At 33.1% G+C, this 22,266-nt stretch overlaps 2 protein-coding genes across 4 annotated transcripts; one reads left to right on the plus strand and one right to left on the minus strand.

Annotated features, from left to right (window-relative positions):
* Window positions 1–1,727: 1,727 nt before the first annotated feature.
* LOC101204623 (subtilisin-like protease SBT2.4) lies at window positions 1,728–13,430 on the plus strand. The gene is made up of 9 exons (XM_004145421.3): window positions 1,728–1,737; window positions 1,989–2,616; window positions 2,752–2,847; window positions 4,236–4,305; window positions 9,742–10,024; window positions 10,104–10,447; window positions 11,171–11,438; window positions 12,230–12,502; window positions 12,877–13,430. The coding sequence occupies exons 1-9, from the start codon at window positions 1,728–1,730 to the stop codon at window positions 13,293–13,295; spliced, it is 2,391 nt and encodes a 796-aa protein (XP_004145469.3). The 3' UTR covers window positions 13,296–13,430.
* A 1,315-nt stretch (window positions 13,431–14,745) lies between these two features.
* On the minus strand, window positions 14,746–21,706 carry LOC101204861 (O-fucosyltransferase 15). Of its 3 annotated transcripts, none has more exons than XM_011661998.2 (10): window positions 20,797–21,706; window positions 20,612–20,695; window positions 20,420–20,519; window positions 20,244–20,305; window positions 20,026–20,114; window positions 19,435–19,546; window positions 19,211–19,354; window positions 18,752–19,086; window positions 16,850–17,090; window positions 14,746–15,412 (listed from the first exon to the last, which is right to left on the minus strand). In XM_011661998.2, exons 1-10 carry the CDS (start codon window positions 21,334–21,336, stop codon window positions 15,104–15,106), a joined length of 2,016 nt encoding a protein of 671 aa, XP_011660300.1. In that variant the 5' UTR covers window positions 21,337–21,706; the 3' UTR covers window positions 14,746–15,103. The 3 variants fall into 3 exon arrangements, with proteins under 3 accessions (XP_011660300.1, XP_011660299.1, XP_011660301.1); XM_011661997.2 differs by having other exon boundaries at window positions 19,435–19,555; window positions 20,797–21,704; XM_011661999.2 differs by lacking the exon at window positions 20,797–21,706 and having other exon boundaries at window positions 19,435–19,555; window positions 20,244–20,331; window positions 20,612–20,629.
* Between the last annotated feature and the right edge of the window lie 560 nt (window positions 21,707–22,266).

The raw sequence follows: 22,266 nt of genomic DNA on the forward strand, positions 1-22,266 counted from the left end.
TAAGACATGCCCCCGAAATTTAGAAAGCTAAATGATCATGTTAGAGGTTGAACAATTATGTAGGAGGTTGTAGGGTAAACGATTGTGATAATATAAAAGGCTAAACAATTGTATGGTGCAAAAATCTGATAGTATAACAATACTTCATTAAAAAAGAGTTAAAACTTTACAAGCATTGAAGTAAAAAAAAAAAAAACATAATCCGACAACTCAATTTTAATTCGGGTTATTCAGGTTGCCAACCCAACTAACTCGAAAAATATGGATTGGGTTTGAGAATGTTACCCGTATACCCTCCTAATATTTACAATGTAAAAAATAGAAAATTAAAATTTTGTTATATTTATAAATAAATTAACTTATTTTGTTACATATATGACATTCCATATTTTTTAATATATTATTAGAATGAAGGAAATAGAGATGCTATGCTTTAAAAATTCATTTACATTTTTATGTGATTCATTTAATATTAGCCTAAAATTAAAATTACAACAAATAAAATTATCTTTTACTTTTAGAAAAAGTAGGAAAAACTATATATATTATGTAATTATTTGTTTGGAAACTAGATAGTCTACCACAAAGGTTGATGGAATATTTTTCTATTTGATCGATGCATTTTCTCTAATTTACATTAATAAGCAAGCCCTTTAGTTTAAAAAGTATGCACGGTTAAAATTGATTCGAGTATTAGTTTATAGTTTAAATTGATTTTTTCTTTTAAATTGGTTTATGAAAAGAATAATTTGTTTAATTTGATAAAACTTATCTATCTTTTGAATATTTTTTGGTCACACTAAAGTTTTAAAATAGATTCAATCTCCTTAAGATTTCATAAATAGTTCTAAATTACCTTTTTATTGTTAGTTGACTAACAAAAAAATGACGTAGAGGATTAGATTGCTATGTATGTATTGATGAGAGGAAAATAGAATAGCAAAGAAATGCTATAACATACGAATACGTTATAACATACGAATAGTAGATAATTGGATATAGTATCTCTAGAAATGAAAATTTAGATGTTGGAAATGCAAACAAAATTTTAGATTATAGTATCTTTATTTGTATGCAATTTTTGAGGTGAAATTAAAAGAAATTGAAGAGTTTAATTACGCTCAAAAGTTAATTAATATCAAATTGTTGCAAATATAGTGTTTTCCTATCATTGCATATAAAATATTAAGATGGTTGAGATATTGTTATGATATTTTCTTTTCTAAATTACGTGGTGCAATGTTTACTATTTGATATTCAATATTTTTAATCTTTGCTATAATGCTTAATGTTTTCTTATCAAGCTAAAATAATATACATATCAAACATATACTATTATAATTCAAACTAAAATAATCTACGCTTCAAACACAAACTATTCGAATCAAACTATAATAACTCATTCATTGTCTCAAACTTACATATTATTGTTAATTTCTCTTGCATCCAATTTTCATCTTATTTTAGGAAAGAAAAGAAAAAGCACTCCAAAGGGAATTGTTTGTTAGGAAATAGATTTCAAATTTCAAAAAAAAATTCAAAATAAAAATCATATTATATATAATTGAAACCTAATATAATTTTTATGTGATAAAATAAAACCAACTAAAAACAAGAAAAAAACAAATTATAAAAGAAGTGGAAGTTAATGTGTGATTTTGAAGGGAAAAAAAGGTTAGAATTTGGTGTTTGTTGGCGTGTTGGGTTTAATTAATTTGAGCTCAAAAATGGGAATCGGTTGAGCAAATTATGAACAACTTTTATACGTTACATTCAAACAATAATAATGTAAACATAATCCCACTTTAGTTCCCTTCCATTTTTGCTTTATTCATTAATTTCTTCTCTTTCCTTACATTAACCTTCCTCCCATCAACCTCTATAAATTTCCTATATAATATATATACAAAATGACCAATTAATTAGAGTAGAATTATTATTATTTGGGATGGGGTTTTCTTCAATAATAATAACAACAATACTTGTAGTTATTATTTTATTCTATGTAATTAGTTTTGATCATCTTGTTTCTTGTTATCATGCAGAAAAGAGAGAAATTTTCCTAGTTGTAATGGAAGATGATGGTGGTGATGAACTAAGAAGCAACAAAGAAATGTTGTTAATAGAAGATTCACACAAGAAGGTTCTAGAAAACAGTATAAAAAACTACAGAAAGCTGCATAGCTTCAAGAAAATTTTGAATGGTTTTGCAGTCCACACAACACCATCAGAAGCTTCAAAGCTCAGAGAAGCCAATGGAGTGAAATTGGTTGAGTTAGATAGAGGAGTGAGGAAAATGACGACTTATACCCCTGAGTTTTTAGGGTTAGTGAAGAATAATAATGATTATAAATATAATTATAGTGGTGGTGGGGATGGGATTTTGATTGGGTTTGTGGATTCTGGGATTTATCCAACACATCCAAGTTTTAGCAATAACTTTGGTAAAGAAGATGATGATGAGTTGGTTTGTGAAGAAGGTCCTTTATTTCCAAAAGGTTGTTGCAATGGGAAGATAGTGAGTGCTAGGTTTTTCTCTGCTGGGGCTCAGGCTGCTGCAGTGCTTAATTCTTCTATTGATTTCCTATCTCCATTTGATGCTGAAGGCCATGGAAGGTATCCGATCCTAGCTTAGCTACTATATTTATTGGTTGAATTTTATTGATCTTTTAAGTAAAATTATTATATATATATACATATTTGGTTGTGGGTTTATTGTTTTATTATCTCCATCTGATCATATTCTCACAGCCACGTCGCATCCATAGCTGCTGGGAATGCAGAAGTTCCAGTTATTGTCGATGGTTTCTTCTACGGTTTGGCCACTGGGATTGCGCCACATGCCCGGTATTCACATTTCATCCATTTCTTCATTCAACCCTTTCTTGATACATATTCTTTTAACTATCAATTGTAGGTTCTCAAATTTTATTATATTTGTAAACAATATATAACTTGAAACTTTTTTCTTACTTCAAAAAATGTCAATCAATAAAAGAAATCAGGAGGAAGTAGGACAAAGAGGACAAGGAAATGGTTAGCAAAAGTTATTTTTGGAGATCATGTGGGTTGAAGTTTGAAAACAACCCTAAAATATAACAACAAAAATATAGAATTTATTAAGTTAAAAATGGTTTATAAACTTAAAAGTTGGCATCATCTTCTAAAAAACATCCTTCGAACTTTCAAAATTTCATCAATACCTTTATCATTAACAAAACAACAACACACTGATATAATTTCAGTGTATCGATGGAATCCAAAAAAAAGTTATATTAGTACGTTAACAATTCAAAAATAAAAGTTCATAATTGTTCTGATTGTTTGTATATGAATGAAAATGTATTATCTGCATCTCAAACCTCCCTGTTGGATCCATTATATTTCCTCTTTCTCTTCTACTTCAGTTTATGACGCCTAGATTAACACTTTCTTATTTCCGTTTTTCTTCCTTTTTTTTCTCCAATACATTCTTACACTCCATCTTACATTAGGCTATAGCAAGAAATGAGAATAATATAGAAACAGTACCAAAATACTTCAGAACTTATATATTTTAATAATGTCCTACTTCAATAGTTGAGTGAGAGTTAATACATTTGAGTTTAATACACAAATAGAGAGACACGTTGATTTGTGTCATAATTTTGAGATCACAACCATGGTGGGGAAAAAGAAAGATAACTAAGTTCATATTCAAATTTGTAGAAATGAAGATTTTGCCGTTGCTTTTTGCACCTTAAGTAGTTAGTCTATATTAGGTTGCGAATAGATTAGGAGTTTTGAGAACGATCGAAGATGATATTCTTTTTGTGTTGGTCCATTTTGTATTTGGATGTCAATAGTTATATTTTGCTGAGTTTTGAGAACGATCGAAGATGATAGTCTCAAAGTGTAGATAAACAAATTTCATTCCTATAAAAATGGTAAGAGTATTTAATTTTTTTTTTCTTAAAGATTATAAAAGTAGATATCAGTGTAAAGTTTGAAAAATTAAGTTATCAATAATTTCAAGTACTGTATTGGAATGTATTTTTGAAACAAATTAAAGTACAAAGTGTATAGATTATTTTTGTATAATATAACATGTTTTGTGTTAAAATGACAAAGTTAAATGAGCTGTAAAACTAAATGATTAGGATAGATAGACAAACTTGAGAGAAGGATTAAAGATTGTATTAATTCAAAATGAATGAATGAGTTGTTATTAATTATTGGGTGGGGTGACATTGCAGAATTGCTGTGTACAAGGCAGTGTATCCAACCGTAGCAACTCTAACAGATGTAATTTCAGCAATAGATCAAGTAAGCTCCTAATTTTATAATTTTATTTAAGTCTATTCAATAATATGCCCTCTCTTATTCAAGTTTAATGCATGTTTCCAAATTCTTCAACAAATTTGCATTTGTCATAGTTTTTTTAAAGACTTATTGAAATATATATGGTAGGTGATGAGTTGTGTTGAGCACTTATATGAAGTTTGATGGTATTGGTTTATTTGATAAATTCTATTTTTCCTAAAATTATTTCTATTAATGAATGTGAATTTAAATCTCAATTTTCTTTGATTAATCTATCAAGTATTGTAACTCATATTTATGGTAGGAAGCATACAAGAATGAATAAAAATATGGAGTAAAGTTTCAAACTAAATCTAAAGACGACCCCTCCAACTTAATTAGGACAATAGATGAGTCATGACTTTGCTGCAACAGCGAGCAAAGGAATGAGATGAGTGTGCTTTAGTGAACAAATCTACGAGTGTATCTTAGGAAGAGAATAAAATGAACAAAAAGTTAATTCTAACCTACTTTCCACTAACAACCTAACAGTCCACCTTACCTAGGTTTAGAATTACTCATTAAGTAGGAGTGTAAACGAATTGGAGTTGAGAGACATTCTCGGGTTGGTTAGGTTGACAATGTAATTTGGATTGAGTTGTTGTATTGTTTATTTATTTATTTTTCTTTTTCGTTTCTAATGTTTGCAAAGTTTAATGATGATGTTACTATACTATGAGATTTTTGCACCATGCAATAATCTCCATTGTTTATTCTACCACCTCCTACACGATCGTTTAGTTTTCTATACAACCAATTACCTCTTACACGATCGTTTAACTTTCTATACGATCATTTACTCTCTTACATGATCACAACTTTCTATACAATCGTTCAACGTCTTACACGATTGTTTATACATGATCGTTTACTCTCTTACATGATTGTTTAGGTTTTTACTTTCAAACGATCGTTTACTTCTTACACGATCGACTAACTTTCTATATGATTGTTTAACAAAATATTTCTTCAAAACTTAATAAAAACAAAATGATAATTAAATATATATATATATATTATGAATTTTTCAACCCAACCCAAAATCCAACCCAATTCAAAAAAAACCAAAATTTTCAATCCAACTCAACCCACATTTTGAACTAGTCTAACTCAACCTATATAATATGAGTTAGATAATCCGAGTTATCAAGTTATTGGAGTTTGACTTACACTCCTAACTCGCGAGAGCGAACATATATATAGACATCATCCCACCGTAACACAGGAAGATAAAAAAGAGAGATACGAAGATCACATGACAGTTGTCTAAGCCAAATAAATATCAAAAGTAGAACAAGTAAGAGCTCGATATTTAGTTTAATTATTATGTCGAGGATAATAAAATAGAAGGTAGCTTCTCAACAGACCAAGAATTATTGGGAGAGGAGGCAAGAAGAATAACATAATAAAAGTAGATCGATGATTGAAGCATCACCCTCCCAAACAGTATAGCAAAATGCTTGAAGAGATAGCTTGCCATGTTTGAAAAGAATGGCAACTCCAGTGTCCCACAAAGATAACGAAAAAATGCTGTTTGGGACACAAACTTTTTCCTACAGTGACCACACATAATTAATTAAATGTATTCTTAACATATCTATTTGGTGTAAAGGCTATGTGTCAATACCTTAGTACTTAAGTAGTGACACTATGTGACAAAGTCTTGTGGGTAGTCATAAATATGTGTGTATCAATAACACGCAAAGACTATGCAAGTGTCCATGAGACGTGCAACGAATAAATTACATGCATACGGTTGAGACACATGACCCGACGTGGGCAGAGGCTACACCACATGCTTCGAGGATACATGGATGCTAAGTGTGCAGGAGGCACACATATTGCTTGTGCCGAGATGCGATGTGACTGAGACTATTAGGACACACAACACACACAGGCGCCAGATCGGGAGCGTATATGTACACATTGCGCAGAATGAGCAAGTGTGTGTGTGTGCAAGCACAACCCAGTAGGAGTATACAAACTTTGTAGACATCATATCTTAATTTAGTACCCTAAACAACCCTATGTTTGAGGAGGCAGAGATCAGTTATTTAGCTATGCAGTTTTTTTTTTGGAATTAACCAAAAAGAGTCTGATTTTTATATGGACCATTGTTCAACCATTCAGTTAATTACACACATATTTCTCCATATTTTCAACATCAATTGCGATGTCAACTTAAACCAAATTAAATTAGGTATATTGTGTAAGTACATTAGTTGGTTTAGAGCACACCACTATTCATAAACATTACATTGAAAAACTTTAACAAACAGTTTAATTATATTTTGAAATAACACACATTTCAATTCTTTTAAATACAAACATTTCAACTGAAAATCATTGATGTTTACATTTTTCTCCATTTATTTCAAAAAGTCATTTTGATTTTAACATTTTTTTAATAAAAACACATAAATCAAAACACTCGCGTGTATAGTTATATTTTCTCAAAAATATTTTTATATAATTGGTTGAGTCTGTCCTTAGAGATAGCCGTTGGAGATGATCAACGAACTAGGTGGTCGGTGGTCGATGATGGTCTTCAAAATTTGATAGAAGTAGGATCAAAGTTTGGTGTTGAGGTAGTCACCAAAATTAATCATCAATGTGATTATCACTTGAGGTTGTTTTCACTAGAGGTGGTTGTTGGTCTAGATATGTCCATTTAACCTAGGCTGGAGCCCTGCGAGGCGAAGAATCCCTGAATACACGGGGAATAGGGAAGGGAGTGGGAAAATTGCAACACGGGACTGGGGACGGAGAATATATTCCATAACCCCGGCCCCGCCTCGATTCCTCGCCCCGCCCTAATTAAAAATATAATTACTTATATAAATTAAATATAAATATAAATATTTATTTATTTAATAATATGTAAAATAGTAAAAAAAGAAAGAGAAATTGCACTAGATGACAAAAAAAATTTAGAAAAAAACAGCACATAACACATTTTTTTGCATATTGAAAATTTGAAAAATATGATCGTAATCGGACGGTAATCAAATGACAATTTGATGGTAATCTGCTATTTTTGCAAGTTTGAAAATGTAAGCAACATGAGCTCTATTATAATGAATATTTTTTTTTTGCTATTTTTGCAAACTCCAAAAAATATATATATATATATTTTATATTCTCATTTCCTTATTCCATTTCTTTATTATTTTTTTTCTAATTCCAATTTTAATGTTGTAAACTTGTATATGTATATGTTGTGTCTTGACTTGTGATTTGTAAACTTTTCATAAAATAATATATTGTTTGTGTCTTAAGATGTAATTGAAGGCTTTGTTAGAATACTTATATGTAGATCGATCTTTTATTTTTTTATTTTTGTTATAAACTTTTAAATTTTATGGATAAATTTCAAAATGTATCTTCTAATAGTTGAATTTTTATTTTTATTAGCAATAAGCTACAATTTGACGTTTTAACGGTTTTAAATAATTAGAAAATTGATAATATTCTAATCGAAAATAAAACAACATTGAAAATGTATATACATTTCAAGTTGTGGATTAAAAATGAGATTTAACTTTAAAAAAACGGGAAATACTTTCTCGGGGGAACCCAATCCCGGCCCTGTTCCCCATGGAGAAATTGGTGGGGAGGGGGAATGGGATAGGGCCGTGAGGACGGAGACGGAGAGTGGCATCCCTGGCCCTGTCTCGCCCCGTGGACATCTCTAGTTGGAGCATGTTAGTTGTTATACCTTGCTCCGCAACGCACCCTAACCCTTATCGACATGCGGACACAACCTGACCAACTCTGACGCCTCAAAATGAAACGTCAGAATGCTCACTCTTAACCTTGGACTTTAGCTTTTATCGCCTAGTCCCAACTTAAATATAATCCTTTAATAAGCAATGAGAAAACATACAACACAAAATGTTAAACAAACTTCTCTTTTATTATTTAGTAACGTGTGTTTCAAAATACATATTACATGCTTTCTTAAAGACACATGAATAATAAAATAAAGCTCGAGGCCTTCAACACCTAGCGCTTGTGTTATCAAATCTTTAGAACGTCTAGCTAACGTCTCAAAACGTAGCAGCTCGCTTTACCCTTTTTAACTTGGCCTTAACGCCTTGTAACTTAAGGAAGGGAAAACTTAACACGTAAGTCAAATACTAATTAGTGAGTGAGATTTGGAAAAACCTTTTGTAGAATACAACATATAAATACATTTTCATAGACAGGCTCTCAATGCCTCAATCAAAACATAAATATCACACATTATTAGCTTCCTCTTATTCCTTTCATCAAGAACATGAACCATTCTCACACATAAACTATCAGAATATCTCATATCACTAGCATCCCTCGGAGAACTTTTCAATTCATTTCTTCTTGTCTAGTGCTTTTTAACATAATAACTTTTAAGTAATTTCTCTTAGTAAAATCTCAAAAGTAAAATCCTTCTCTTTAGAAACCTTACACCTCCAAGGTTTAACATTTCTCTTAGCTATTGCTTAAGCTTAACCTTGACACATAACCCACTAATTAACCACAGTTAGAAAATTTTCTCTCCTCACCTGACTTCTTTTCGCGTTGTTCATCAAAACGTCTTCTTCTTTCATCGTGTTGCCTAGCTTCAACGCGAACCATCAACACGCATATCTCCAAAACACTTTCTTCTAGAAATCCTTTTAATCAAAACACCTACTTAAAAACTAACCCTTCTGTTCTAGACTCACAATCGAGTCTCACATTATTGACAATAATTGTTGTTGGAGTGAGGTAGTGGTAATTCTTGTGGATGGTTGGACATTGGAGGTGGTACCAAAATTGATCTATCAAATGTGTGGTGCTTGTTGGAGGTAGTTGGTGTAGAAAGTAGTCATAGAACCAAAATTGAAAGTATAAGAACTTAGAATGAAAATTTTACGATATATAAACTAAAATGAATCAAAAATTGAAAGTATAGATACCAAAGTAATAGGTAAATTAAAAGCTTTAATGAATATAATTATTTATTTAGGATTAATTAACTCTTGTTTGTTAAATTAAAATATATATGTAACATATAAGTAAATTATATGATAATGTAAAATAATAAATACACAACGTTCTTTAACACAAAAAAAAAATCCTAAATTAAGTAATAATAGTTTACATTCAATCAAATAGTTAGTGTATAACAACTATAATTAGTTCGATGTTTATACAATATTTGAATTTACTTTCAAATTCATACATGAAAATATGAACTATATAACTTCCTTTTATGGAAAATTTTATTTTCATATTTATGTTTTCGAATTATCTACTAAACATATCCTTAACATCTATATCTAAAACAAATATACATGAAAGTTCAACAATCAAAACAAGAAGATTTCAAATTTAAAGCATAATCTTCACATCCAAGTTTGTATTGAATACGCGCAGGCAGTGATTGATGGAGTTGATATATTAGCATTATCAGTTGGACCAAATGAACCATCAGATGTGGGATTTACCTTCCTAAGCATATATGACATTGCCATATTATCTGCTACAAGAGCTGGAATCCTTGTTGTTCAAGCCGCCGGAAATAATGGTCCGGCACGGGCAACTGTTGTCTCTTATAGCCCTTGGGCCATCGGCGTCGCAGCTTCCGGCACCGACAGAGTTTATTCAACCTCACTTCTTCTTGGCAATGGCCAAAAAGTTGGAGGAGTAGGAATGTCTGGTATGCCACCATATAACAATATCCAATTACTATCATTATGGAGCAAAAAATTATAACTAATTACTATCATCTTCCTCAGGACCCAGTTTAGGGAGTGAGTTTTTCCTACATAAGTTGGTATTGGCTAAGGATGCAACGAAGCAAAATGAAACAAATTATAACGACATACCAAGTTACATTGAAGAATGCCAACATCCTGAAGCTTTTGACCCAAATATTGTCCAAAACAGCATAGTCCTTTGCTCTTTCTCACAAGGATTCCTGAATGGAACCTCCTCTCTTGCAGCCATCATTCACACTGCAAAACAACTCAAGTTCATGGGTTTTGTTCTCATTGCAAATCCAAACTATGGTGATTTCATTGCAGAGCCTATCCCTTTCAGAGTTCCAGGCATTCTCGTCCCCAGCGTATCAGATACTCAGGTATAACTTTACAACATATAAACAAATAAAAATGGCCATCTAAATCAAAATCTTCATTTTCCCCCCCCCCCCCCCCCCCTAATTTTAGTTAGATTTCAAACATGTTTTCAAAAAGCTAAGTGGCCAACAACAAAAAAAAAAAAAACATAAATGCATGCCCCATAAAATCAAGTTTATATTCTTCAAGTTTATTTATTTTGTTTTCGACTTCTTTCCAGTTTTTTCATAAACGAAAACTAAAGAAAAATTCGTTTGTTAACACTTGTTTTTCTTATTAGAATGTGATTAAAATTCAAAGGTGAAAACCTTAGAAGCACAAGCACTTCACTTCTACTAGCGTGAGTCAATCCATCCATCTCTGGCTTCTGCCATACACAATTATTGGACATTTCAATTCACTTGTTGAATACATATCAAACACATGTCACATTAGTGCGACATATTATTAGACATGCATAAACATTAATGTAGACCAGAAAGGCACGTATATCTAAAATACATCAAAATAAGTTTCTGAAGCATAACTAGATTTTTAAAATACGACATGTTGTGTTAGATCATAATTGTGTCTTGTATCCGTATCTGTGCTTCTAAGGTGAAAATTAAGTCACAATTTTATGAAAAACAACCAAAAAAAAATTAAAAACAAAGTCATCATGAAAGATACCAAAAATTTTTAATGAACAGGAGTTGACAATCTTGGATTGCAAGCTGAAAATATAGGTAATACTGAAGTACTATGAAGAAAATACATGCAAGGATGAAAGAGGAATGGTTAGAGAATTTAAAGGGAAAGCAGGGATTGGAGAAGGAAGAATTGCTTCATTTGGGAACCAAGCACCCACAGTTAGCAGATTTTCATCAAGAGGACCAGATTACATAAACATAAATAGGAGTTTAGCTGATGTTCTAAAGCCAGATATTCTTGCACCTGGTCACCAAATTTGGGCTGCTTGGAGCCCTCTCAGTGCCTCAGAACCACTATTAAAGGGTCAGCTTTTCATGAACTTATTGTTCTTTCAGTTTCATCAATTTTTCCCTTTTACATTTGTCATTCAATCTATATGAATTTTAAGCAATTCTTGTTTTGGTCTCTTTAGGTTTTAAAACCCCAGTGCTAAAAAAAATATATTTGTTTTTAGTTTTCTCTGTATGAAATTTATATGTACTGTTTTTCTCTTAAATTTTATATTATGGTTCTTACATTTATAAAACAAACAATTGGGTTCTCAGTAAACTTTTACAATTACATGACCCTACTTTTTCTTAATTTCTTGTGATGTTTAGCATCTCTCTCAAGTAATATCAAGTTGAACTTCCTAGCCAAATTCTATAAACAAGAAAAAATTCTTAAAAAGCTAATCTTTCTAGTTTTCAGAACTTTAATTTGAAACCTGGTTTTTGAAAACAACATATAGATAACAAAAATACAAAAAGCTTAGAGGTGGAAGAAGTGTCTACCTGCATGCTTTTAATTCCTAAAAGTTAAAAATTGAAAACAAAGTTGTCAAATAATTTTTTTTTTCTAGTTTTTTAAATTTTGTTTTGACTTTTACAAATATCAATGAAAAGTGAATAACAAAACATAAACAAAGAAACATAGTGAAACTAGAGTTTATTAGTTTAATTTTTTTAAAAAAAAAATTAGTAAAGATGATCTAGATAAATTTCACCTTTATAAGTCCCAATCAACTCAAGAAATTAGAAAGTCATATTTATGTCATATCAAAAGGGCACAAGAGAAGTTGATTGAAACATGAGTGTTGAATTATATATATACAGGATACCATTTTGCACTGATGTCTGGAACAAGTATGGCAGCACCTCATATTGTGGGAATAGCAGCACTTATCAAGCAAAAATATCCTTCTTGGACTCCTTCCATGATAGCTTCTGCTATGTCCACAACTGCTACAAAGTATGATATGAATGGAGACCTTATTCAGGCTGAGGGATTCAACCTTCATGCTTTATATCCTTCTACTCCCTTCGATTTCGGCGCTGGGCTCGTTTCTCCGTCCAACGCTTTGGACCCCGGACTCGTCTTCCCAACAGGTAAATTCTAATGATACATAACTCTCTACCTTTTCATTATTTGGACAACTGTGTGTTTGTTGAATATCTCAAAGCTACTTAATAACGCTTTGAATAGTAAAAAAGAACTCACCAATTAATGTTCTCTTGAAGTCTAACCGTGCTTGTGTTAGGAATACCACTTAACATGAAAGCTTAGAGGAATACAAAGAAACATCAAGATAGTAATATATTACAATATTAAAGAAAAAACTAAACTAATATGTCTGATATCTAAGAATTGTAATTTAACAACTCTAAACTAGAAATACAAATATTGCAAATTTCCTTTGCCAACAGATTCAGTCTAAGCCTATTCAAACATCAAGAGAACTAACCATATCTTCTTGAAACAGAATATGAAGACAATATAAACTTCTTGTGCTCTTTACCTGGGGTTGATCCTGCCGTCGTCAAAAGCGCCACCGGAGGACAATGTAATGCCTCTATCTCACACTCACACCCTGCAGATCTGAACCTTCCTTCAATCACAATATCATCACTGGTTGGGCATCAGGTGGTGCAGAGAAGAGTGAAGAATGTAGGAGGAAAAGTGGAGACATATGTATGGTCAGTGATCCCACCAAACGGGACAACAGTCAACATCAATCCGCCGGTGTTCACTGTAGCTGCCGAAGAAGTCCAAAACTTGGAAATACAGATCATTGCCACACATAAAACGGATCATTTTACCTTTGGGGAGATTATTTTGACAGGAAGTTTAAACCATATTGCAAGAATCCCTTTATCAATTTTGGTTGTTTCTGCATCCTGAGGGTCAGGATATATTGGTTTGTTCCCTTTGAAAGTTTGTTTCTTCTATACATCCTTCATTTATCCCTCTCTCCATGTTTTCTTTTGAAAAAGGTGTCAACATTTTCAAATATTATAATGCCTGTTAAAAATTCAAATGAATGGTTGTTTCTAGATGAAACTAAAATATTGGTGCCAATTATTATAAATAAGTTCAAAAGAATTGAGTTGAACCAATCTTGAAAGGTCTTCTTGTCTTAAGATTTGAATGCAACAGTTGGAAAATGAGAACTGACGTACAGTAGCTCGGATGCCAAGGTGTTTATAGCAATCATTGCGTGTTGAATTAAGTAAATGAAGTGTCTAATTGGTATAATTGTTTCCACAACCCTGCCGAAAATCAAGACATTTTCTTCCCAAAGAGATTCAAACTAACCAAGAAAAAGTAAAAAGCATCACTATTTGGTTATAAACACCTTTCTCTACCTCTAAATTTCCTACTTTGTTAACTATCCACTTTCTATTAATGTTTTCAAAAACCAATCCAAGGTTTATAAAATAGAAAAAGTACGTTAGATAAATGTAGTATTAGCGACGATGAAGGACTGAGAGAAACTACAGGGAAGCACAAAAATTAGTTCATGAAAGTTCATGTTTAGGCAAAGTAGTGAATAGAGTACTGGTGGGAGTGTGGGGGCATATGTGTATGACAATGATAATCAAAGGGAGCAAAAGTATAAATTAAGATGTATTTAAATTAGTTAATAAAATTAGTTTTAGATTTCTACGTGTTAGAGTCAAATTAAATCGATAATTAATTAATTCGAGAATTATTTAATTTAAATTCTTTGAAGGGCATTTAAGGATTGTCAATCATGGAAATCACTACAAACCAACATTTGTCCATAGATCTTCAACAAATTTCCAGGAAAAAAAAAAGAAGAAGAAACCTCAAATGTTGCTATATATTCCAATTACCCTTTTTTTACGATAGGAAAAATCCATTTGATGAATGAAATAAGGAGAAATTCCAACACGTAGAGGTGATTACAACAAAGATATTGGGTTGAAAACTAAATAAGATACACTAAAATGAACAAAAGGGTGCTTAATTTTGCACGAATAAAAAGTTGGACACAACCAAATCCAGCGATCGGTAAAAGGTGTAGAAACAATCTTTGAAAAGACAACCACTATACTCCCAAAAGAGTCCAAAAGAAAACATGTGTCACTGACACCAAACCATCTGCTTAGCACTCCCAAAAGGACGTCCCGCCAAAAGAGACGTGAGGATGTCAAAAATATTGTTATTAAAACATGATACCAACCAACCAAAAACTTCCAAAATAATATGCTAAAAGTTGAGAAGCATAAGGACAATGGTACAAATAAATGAACTAAGGACTTAAAATGACATTGACAGTGTCGCATCAATACGTCAAGATGGAGAGAGACAAATAAGACTTTCGATCGACCATAATTCAAGCTACGTTTAAATAACAATTTTCCAATACACAGAGTAAAATGCTCTATTATTTTTGGCCTGTGGTTTACAAAATCCCAACTCGTCTTACAAGGAAAGAAAGAAACGAATTTTAAGAAGGTTGGATAAAACATGTCATGAACAATGCTAATGAGATAAATATTCTATTACTAGTATGTCAATCTAATAGTGGAGTTTGACCCACTAAAATGGGTCCCTGACTCCTCTAATCCAATCAATTAACAATATGTGACATTTCTTTAATAATTTCAACAAAAAAAAAAAAAAAAACAAATGGTAAACTACCGTGGAAAAATAGATTCAAATCAGTAAGCGATCAAGCAATGTTACCCTGTCCAGCACATACACTCTTTGCACCGTGGATACCTATAAACACTCCTTCCTCTGGGCCTCGTTAAGACGTGCTTTGTTTGCCTTACTGCTTTCCTCACTCTTATCTCAAATATCCGCCACTCTATAGTGTTGTTCCTCGAAAATATGCTAGCAAGCCTTCGCTTGTTTGGTCGAATTGTTGGCATTCTTCCACCCCCATAGTATATCCGGTAACCCGACACAAGAGATGATAATTGACTACCAGAGTCTGTCATTGCAAATGCATCTGAAGCTGTGCAGCCTATGAAGTCCAGTGCTGCCAACTAAAAGGGCATAAATCCATCATTCGACTAACATAGTAAAATGTGACGATAAGTTATTTTTAAGTACATGAAAATCTTCTACACAATGGGAAAAAGGCATATTTTAGAATTCAAGGACATAGCTGTACAACGTACAACTATAGAGCATATCCTATTTAAACAAGTCCATGAAAAAGAAGCATATATTCACAGCCACTTTAAGCCCCCGTGTATTCAGTACTGACCATTCAATGAAATGACATAGAAACAAGATAATCATCAACGAAGCACCTACAAGTGATTACAATAGAGATCTTCAATTGGAAACTGTGAGACCTCCCATTATGAAGATGTATGAAAGAAAGAAGAACAAGGGCAAGAAAGGGACCAGGGAGTGAGGAATTTTTGTAGGGTTTTGGGGATCGGTGTTTGACACGAATGTTTTTGAGAGTGTGAACTCTAAAAGAAGAGAACGGCTATTCAACTTTTGTGCTGTTTCCTTGTGTTTCGTATTCTTCTACATTTTATATTTTCTGCGTTTATTTGTGTTTTGTAGCTGAAACCTTGGAGAACACTGTTTTTGTTGTTAATATCATGTTCAGGAGAGGCTAACAATCCCTTGTTTTGTGGAGTCTTGTTATTTGGTTTGGTATGTGTATTTTCTGAGTGCAGGGAAAAGGATACCTAACCAAAACTAAGAAAAACAGGAGTGTTCAAAAGGATGTCTATTTTTGCACCAATAATGAAGCTGTAGACAGTACCAAATCTTATAACTATCAAAAGATGAAAAAGGGAGCCTATAAAGACGTTTGTTGAGCTTTCCCCATAAAATCCAAAAGAAACAGACAAAAGTTGCTCGAGATCTCAGGAAGGGATATAATATGCAGCCGAAGAATTTCAAGAAGTAAATAACTTCACATATACATAAGAGGTATACGACAATTTTCTCATGTGTTATTCTAGATAGTGAACAGACGGGCATCAACTCCAATAGAGCTGACAGATAAAAAGTGGATACAAGAGGAATTCTCAGCTGTGTCTTTTCAAGGATATTCTCGTAAGAGAAATTTTCCGAAAAAGTAGATTATTTAGTATTAGAATTAATAGGCTTGTTGTATGTTGAAAGCCAAAGGGTAGTTTTGTATTCCATGTTACCCTAAATATTCCTTCCTTTTTTATTTGGCTCTTATTGATTATTAAGTTCCCCTCTTGTATTATCAGTTGCATAAGAAAATAATAAGAAAACTCTACCGTAGTTTTTCTCTCTGTACTAGAGTTTGTACTAGAGTTTCCACGTAAACTTGTGTGTTATTTTTGTTGTTACTTTCAATATTTACCAAACTTGTAAAAACACAAGAATAAAACTAAAAGTAATATCCTAATATAATCCGGCACATAAATACTATAATAATATCCTATCCAATTGATGAGGAATCGGTGACAAAAAAAGTTTATTACCTGAGAAGAAAAGTTCTTGAAAGGTTCAAGCTCGGTTGTTGAAAGCAACTTCTCTTTTGTAACCAGATTAGGATACAGACTAGTTAGAGCAGTCAGCCTTGTACTACCTCCATATATCTGCGAGCCTGCTACAAATATCTTTGTCTTGCGTTTGAAACCAAGAGCAGCGAGCATAAGTACAGCTTCCTCAGGTGTCAAAGGACAAAGACCTTCTGACCTAAGATCTTCAGGAGAAGGTAATCTGCAACAAGAAACCAGGAATTTAGTTAGATTTATATTCTAATATATAAATAATATGTATGCTTTAATTTGCTTTCACAAAGCAGGGTCTGCACCCTTAGACATCTTTGTGGAACTTATGGACATCGAGGGAGAAAAGAAGAAAAAGCTTTACAATTTGGGCAATTATGATCAACGTTTGCCATCTCAGAATAAGAAGAAACATGGAAAAAACTAAAAAGACGTTGATTCAAAATATTAATAAGAAAATGTTAGGAATCCTTCACCTGCAAACAGGAATTTCCCAACAAACAACCTCCCAAGTAAATAGCACAGTTCTAATGAATTTATTTATGAACTTCAAGGGAAAATTACAAGGATAATATCAAGATAAACAGCAAGCAAATGATAGACGTGATCTAAGCAAACCAGCACTTTCTCGAGGGCTGGAAATCCTCTCCCACAAGCCAAGCTTGATAACAAAATTCCCAATTCCTCACCCTAATGCACTCCTCAAAACCTCTCTTAAACCTCCCTTACTGTAAGGTCCCCACTGCCACCCTGTATTCCCTCTTCGTGGTCCCCATTGTTTAGTACATTACGGTTATTACCCTTTTCCTCCCTAATATTTCCACTGCTTGTTCCTTTCTTGCCATCCTCATATACGTCTTAACAATCAGAGGCCTTACAGAAAACAACTTTACAAAGAGGGTCATAGGCTAGGTATCAGATATAGCTCAATGAGGAATTGTTCTACCAGTTTTCTGTCAAAGAACTTGTTACCGAACTGTAGGGGGACAAACGTTCTACAACGCATGATTGTATTGAGCAGTATGGCAATCTTTAAGTGTAAGGTTAACAAACATTATATCTAGTTATAATTATTATTCTGTCTATGACAAAACAGTTGAGCGTGCCACAGACACAAATTAAAACAAGGGAAATTGGAATGGATAACCATTTCAGCAATAATAATTAAGGATATAGCAAAATTTAAAAAAAATTGCAAATATAGCAAAACTATCACTGATAGACTTGTATCGCTGATACACTTTGTATGGTCTATCACTGATAGACCAATATTTGCAATATGGTCTATCGTTGATAAACTTATATCAATGATAGAATTCGACAAATTTTGCTATATTTGTAAATTTTTTAAAATGTTGTTATATACTTAATTATTTTGAATCTAATTGCTAAATTTGCAACTACCCCTTAAACCAATACAATGCCCAAATTTAAATTTATTTTACTGAATACATGTGATAAAAGATAGCAACGAAAGGGCCAATATTGCATCCACTAGGTCCCTCAGTAAATACAACAGTTCTGTTCAAAATAATGAAATTGAATCTTCAATAAATGAAGAATGATGCCCCCCCCCCCCCCCCCCCCCCCCATTTTCTGGGCATGAACAATGAACAAGGTGAACATTAAAGCTCTTATAAAGAATAAGTCAAGTGGAAGAAACAAAATCCACATCTTCCGTCTAAAATAGAGCTAGCAGCAAAGTTCAGAAGTCTTGCTGAAAGGATTATGCCTCCAGAGTAATCCATATTGTCAAAAATAATAATGAAAAATTACATTAACAATAGGTAAGTAAAGTATAAAGGTTGTCATTTCATCTTCCTACACATATGGCAAATCCAATAGATGACAGGAACAGGTCACAATACTTACTTAGTAGTTTTCTGGAGAAGAGACAGTGCAGGGAAATGGACGGCTCGATATGCTTCCAACTCTTCTTTTTCTTCTTTGCCTCCACCAAATTCACAGAGAGAATGAGCTACCATATCAATTTCAAACCTCAAATGTACAGACAGGTATTTAGAAGATTTTGTAGAGCGAGCTTTCTTTTCCTTAATCGTTGATTCTGCATACGACCCAACAAGATGTTTGTCCAATGGTCCTGGGTAGCCTTCTTTTTGACGTAGCCTTTGAAGAATCAACGCACCAGTTTCTTGAATTTTAGGAACAAACCTCAGGGCATGAAAATTGCATCTGCATCGAAGTCTCTAGATGGAATTCCCAAATCAGGAAATGAAATGCAATGAACAGCAACATAACTAAGGAAAATAAAAGGTGAGCAGCATATGAGAGTAAAACACAAAATGCTACAAGACTTCCAGGTCAAATTACCTGTAACTCAAATGACAAAGGGTCAAATGCCAAGCGATTACCAAAACCCAGGAAATGCACAACCTTATTCTTGATTAGAATAGGAAGAATATTTTTCAAATAGAATCTTGGCATGGCCTCTTTAGTAATGTCAGCATCTGTTACCTGAAAATCCATTAATATTATCAATGCAACTGCAAACATACAAATTACAAACATGAGAAAAGCATAAACTCAAAACTTACCACACTTCCAATTGCCTCCAAATCTAAGGACCGTAAATTATCTGGAAGTTCTTTCATTATATGGATGTCAGGATTCATGTAGTTAATAAAATGATCCTCCTGGTAGATATCGCTGAATTGACTATAATATTACAGAATCTTGTAATATCAATTTTTCATCCAAAGAAATAATAACTGAAAAGGATGCAAAAGGACTGACTAATGTATGGCATGAGAAAGACAATGAGGATCAAGCAGTATTGTTAATTAAAGTGGACATCAGAAAAATTAACATCAAATTGGCTTGAATAGGCACTGTTCATCTTTAAGAAATATGGAAGTGTAAATTTAAAAACCATAATCTGCAGCTAAGGAACCCATAACTGTTTTGTTTTCTTTGGGTTTTGAATTAAAAAACGTGTCTGAAAGAGTTATGGAAAGACCTTTATTAACAATCAATCATCCACCAAATGAATTAAGCCATAAATACAGCATTGAAGCATGTAGATTTTCATTAGTGAACAAGACTTTCAACAACATAAAATCAACAATTACAGGATATAATTCTATAAACTAGTAAGACAAGAAAAAGTAAGAGGAAAGAACAATCACCTCACATCTTTCCAAACGCTACTGTACAAAAATCTGGGAACAACCAAAGTTGAATTAAGTAGCCGAGCTAGGACAACAGCATTGCAAACCTAGTTCATGCAGGGAAAGGAACCATAATCAAAGCCTAGCTACTAAAAGTTGAGATACTCTTCAAATCTAATGTAATATCATAAATGGGTATAAATAATTTACAAATCAAGTTCAAGGGTGTCACTCACAGCTACTCTTTGTTGATTCATTCCACCGTTTGCAGTAACCATAATGTATCCAATATTTCTCTCTATTACCATGTCAAGAGTTTTATTGCTAAAATTAGAATAAGAATTAATTCCATTAAAATTCAAAAAACATGAAACGCAATAGAAATGCACATAACTGAGAAACAAAGACTCACCGATCGGCTCCAAATTACGTTTATCAGCACATGGCTTCCAAGCAGACGAAGCAACCACTGGCTCTTGCCACAAGTCCTTTGGCTCAGGTTTGCTTTCTCCCTGCGAATTACAAATTCATTAACGAATGCCCAGAAAATTCACAAAGAAATTAAATGACGGTAGATAGAACAAAAAATGATCTTCAAATGTACCTCAGCCAACGCATGGGCGGCCAAAGCCAACAATCTACCATAGTTACCCTTCGGCCATTTATTTCTACTAGCCTTCCGTTTTCCCTACATGAAAATTATTGATTGGATTCCAGCGTCCAGACGTGAAATAAGATGATGAATTCGTTTGAAGAAATCGAGTGCAATTTTGAATCAACAATACATACCTGAACTGAAATCCTCGAAGAAGACACATTCCCAGAATATTCAGGATTGGAATTGACTGCGTTAGCATCATATTGTTGAATTCTATCATCTTGTTCTTGTAGCCTCAAAAGCATGACCCAATTCACAAAGAAAAACAAGCCAGCCAACAGAATCAAAAGCAAAATCCCTTTGATCCGCTTCCTCTGGTACCACACTGTCCCAGCTCTCTTCTTTACCCGCTTATCGACTTTAAATTTGTCCGAGCTATGATCCGACAGAAGCCCGAAGATGTTGAGCCCTGAAAACGAAGACGCGTGTTGAACGTCACTGGAGAATTTGTCGAAGCTCCCGAATCGACTCGGAGGGAGGCGGGGAGAATGGGTCGGTGAGATTTGACGATTCCTCGGCGTGGAGGAGCCGGAACGAGAATGGAACGAAGCAGAACGCACATGACTGATGCCGACCCTGGTTTCCGTGGAATCAGAGTCTTCTTCTCCAGACAGTGGGTCAGCGTTCAGCTTGAAATTGGATCCCATTACAGAGATTGGAAGGTCGTCCATGAAGGGAAATTCAGGAAGGGGATTACGGATCCGAGAGAAGGAAATGGGTGGAAGTGAGTTGGGGATTTTTTGAAATTATAAGAACAAAAAAGAAATGCTATACATTTGTAGTGGCAACGAAAGAGGAGATATCGAGATGAAACGTAGCTGAGAATTTATAGGTTGAGTCATCCTTACTGGTAAAAGTGATTCAAAGCTCCACCTCAAGGATGAATTCTTGGAACGGACAACAGTGAAAGTGTTGAAGTTAAAAGATGATTGTGGGTATCTAAGAAGGTGGTTAGTGGAGATTGAGGAGAAACAAAGAGAGAAGCGTTGAAAATGCATATAAAGAAATTGATGATTTCAAACGGAAAATTCCCCAAACTAACCCCAAATACAAAAGGGGTCTTTCTAGGGAGAAGATTACAATAACCATACAATTTATCCTTTATATTTCACACTTTTATAAATCTTCATAGAGATCGTTCCCAACATTTCATGTGATTTCTTATGTCCAAAATATTATGATTATATTAAAATTGAAATGGCTTGCTCCAAAAGTTTCAATACCAACTCCCAACAAAGTTTTTAACCCGATATGAAAAATATGGTGATTATGCTAGCAATTGTTTCTTTTAGGTATTTTCATACATAATCTCAATTCTTATTTAAGGATCTCGACCGAGTTGTTTTATATTTGGCCCGAGATTCGTATAGGATTTCAAATCTCGACGGAATGTGTAATGATTTCACCTTGAAATTTGGGTGCATTTTTTATTTTTCTTTATAATCCTGCAAGATGTCACATGTTTCTGTTTGTTTTGGTTAGGAATGAAAAGAGACTGAGAAAAAATACATCGAAGGTCAAATGAAAAGGTTGAATGTCGAGGCTAGTATAAAAGTTGAGAAGGTTTTAGGAGAAATTTATAGAATTAGTGGGATAAATTC

Source organism: Cucumis sativus, chromosome 1 (assembly GCF_000004075.3).
Source record: "Cucumis sativus cultivar 9930 chromosome 1, Cucumber_9930_V3, whole genome shotgun sequence".
Lineage (NCBI taxonomy): Eukaryota > Viridiplantae > Streptophyta > Magnoliopsida > Cucurbitales > Cucurbitaceae > Cucumis > Cucumis sativus.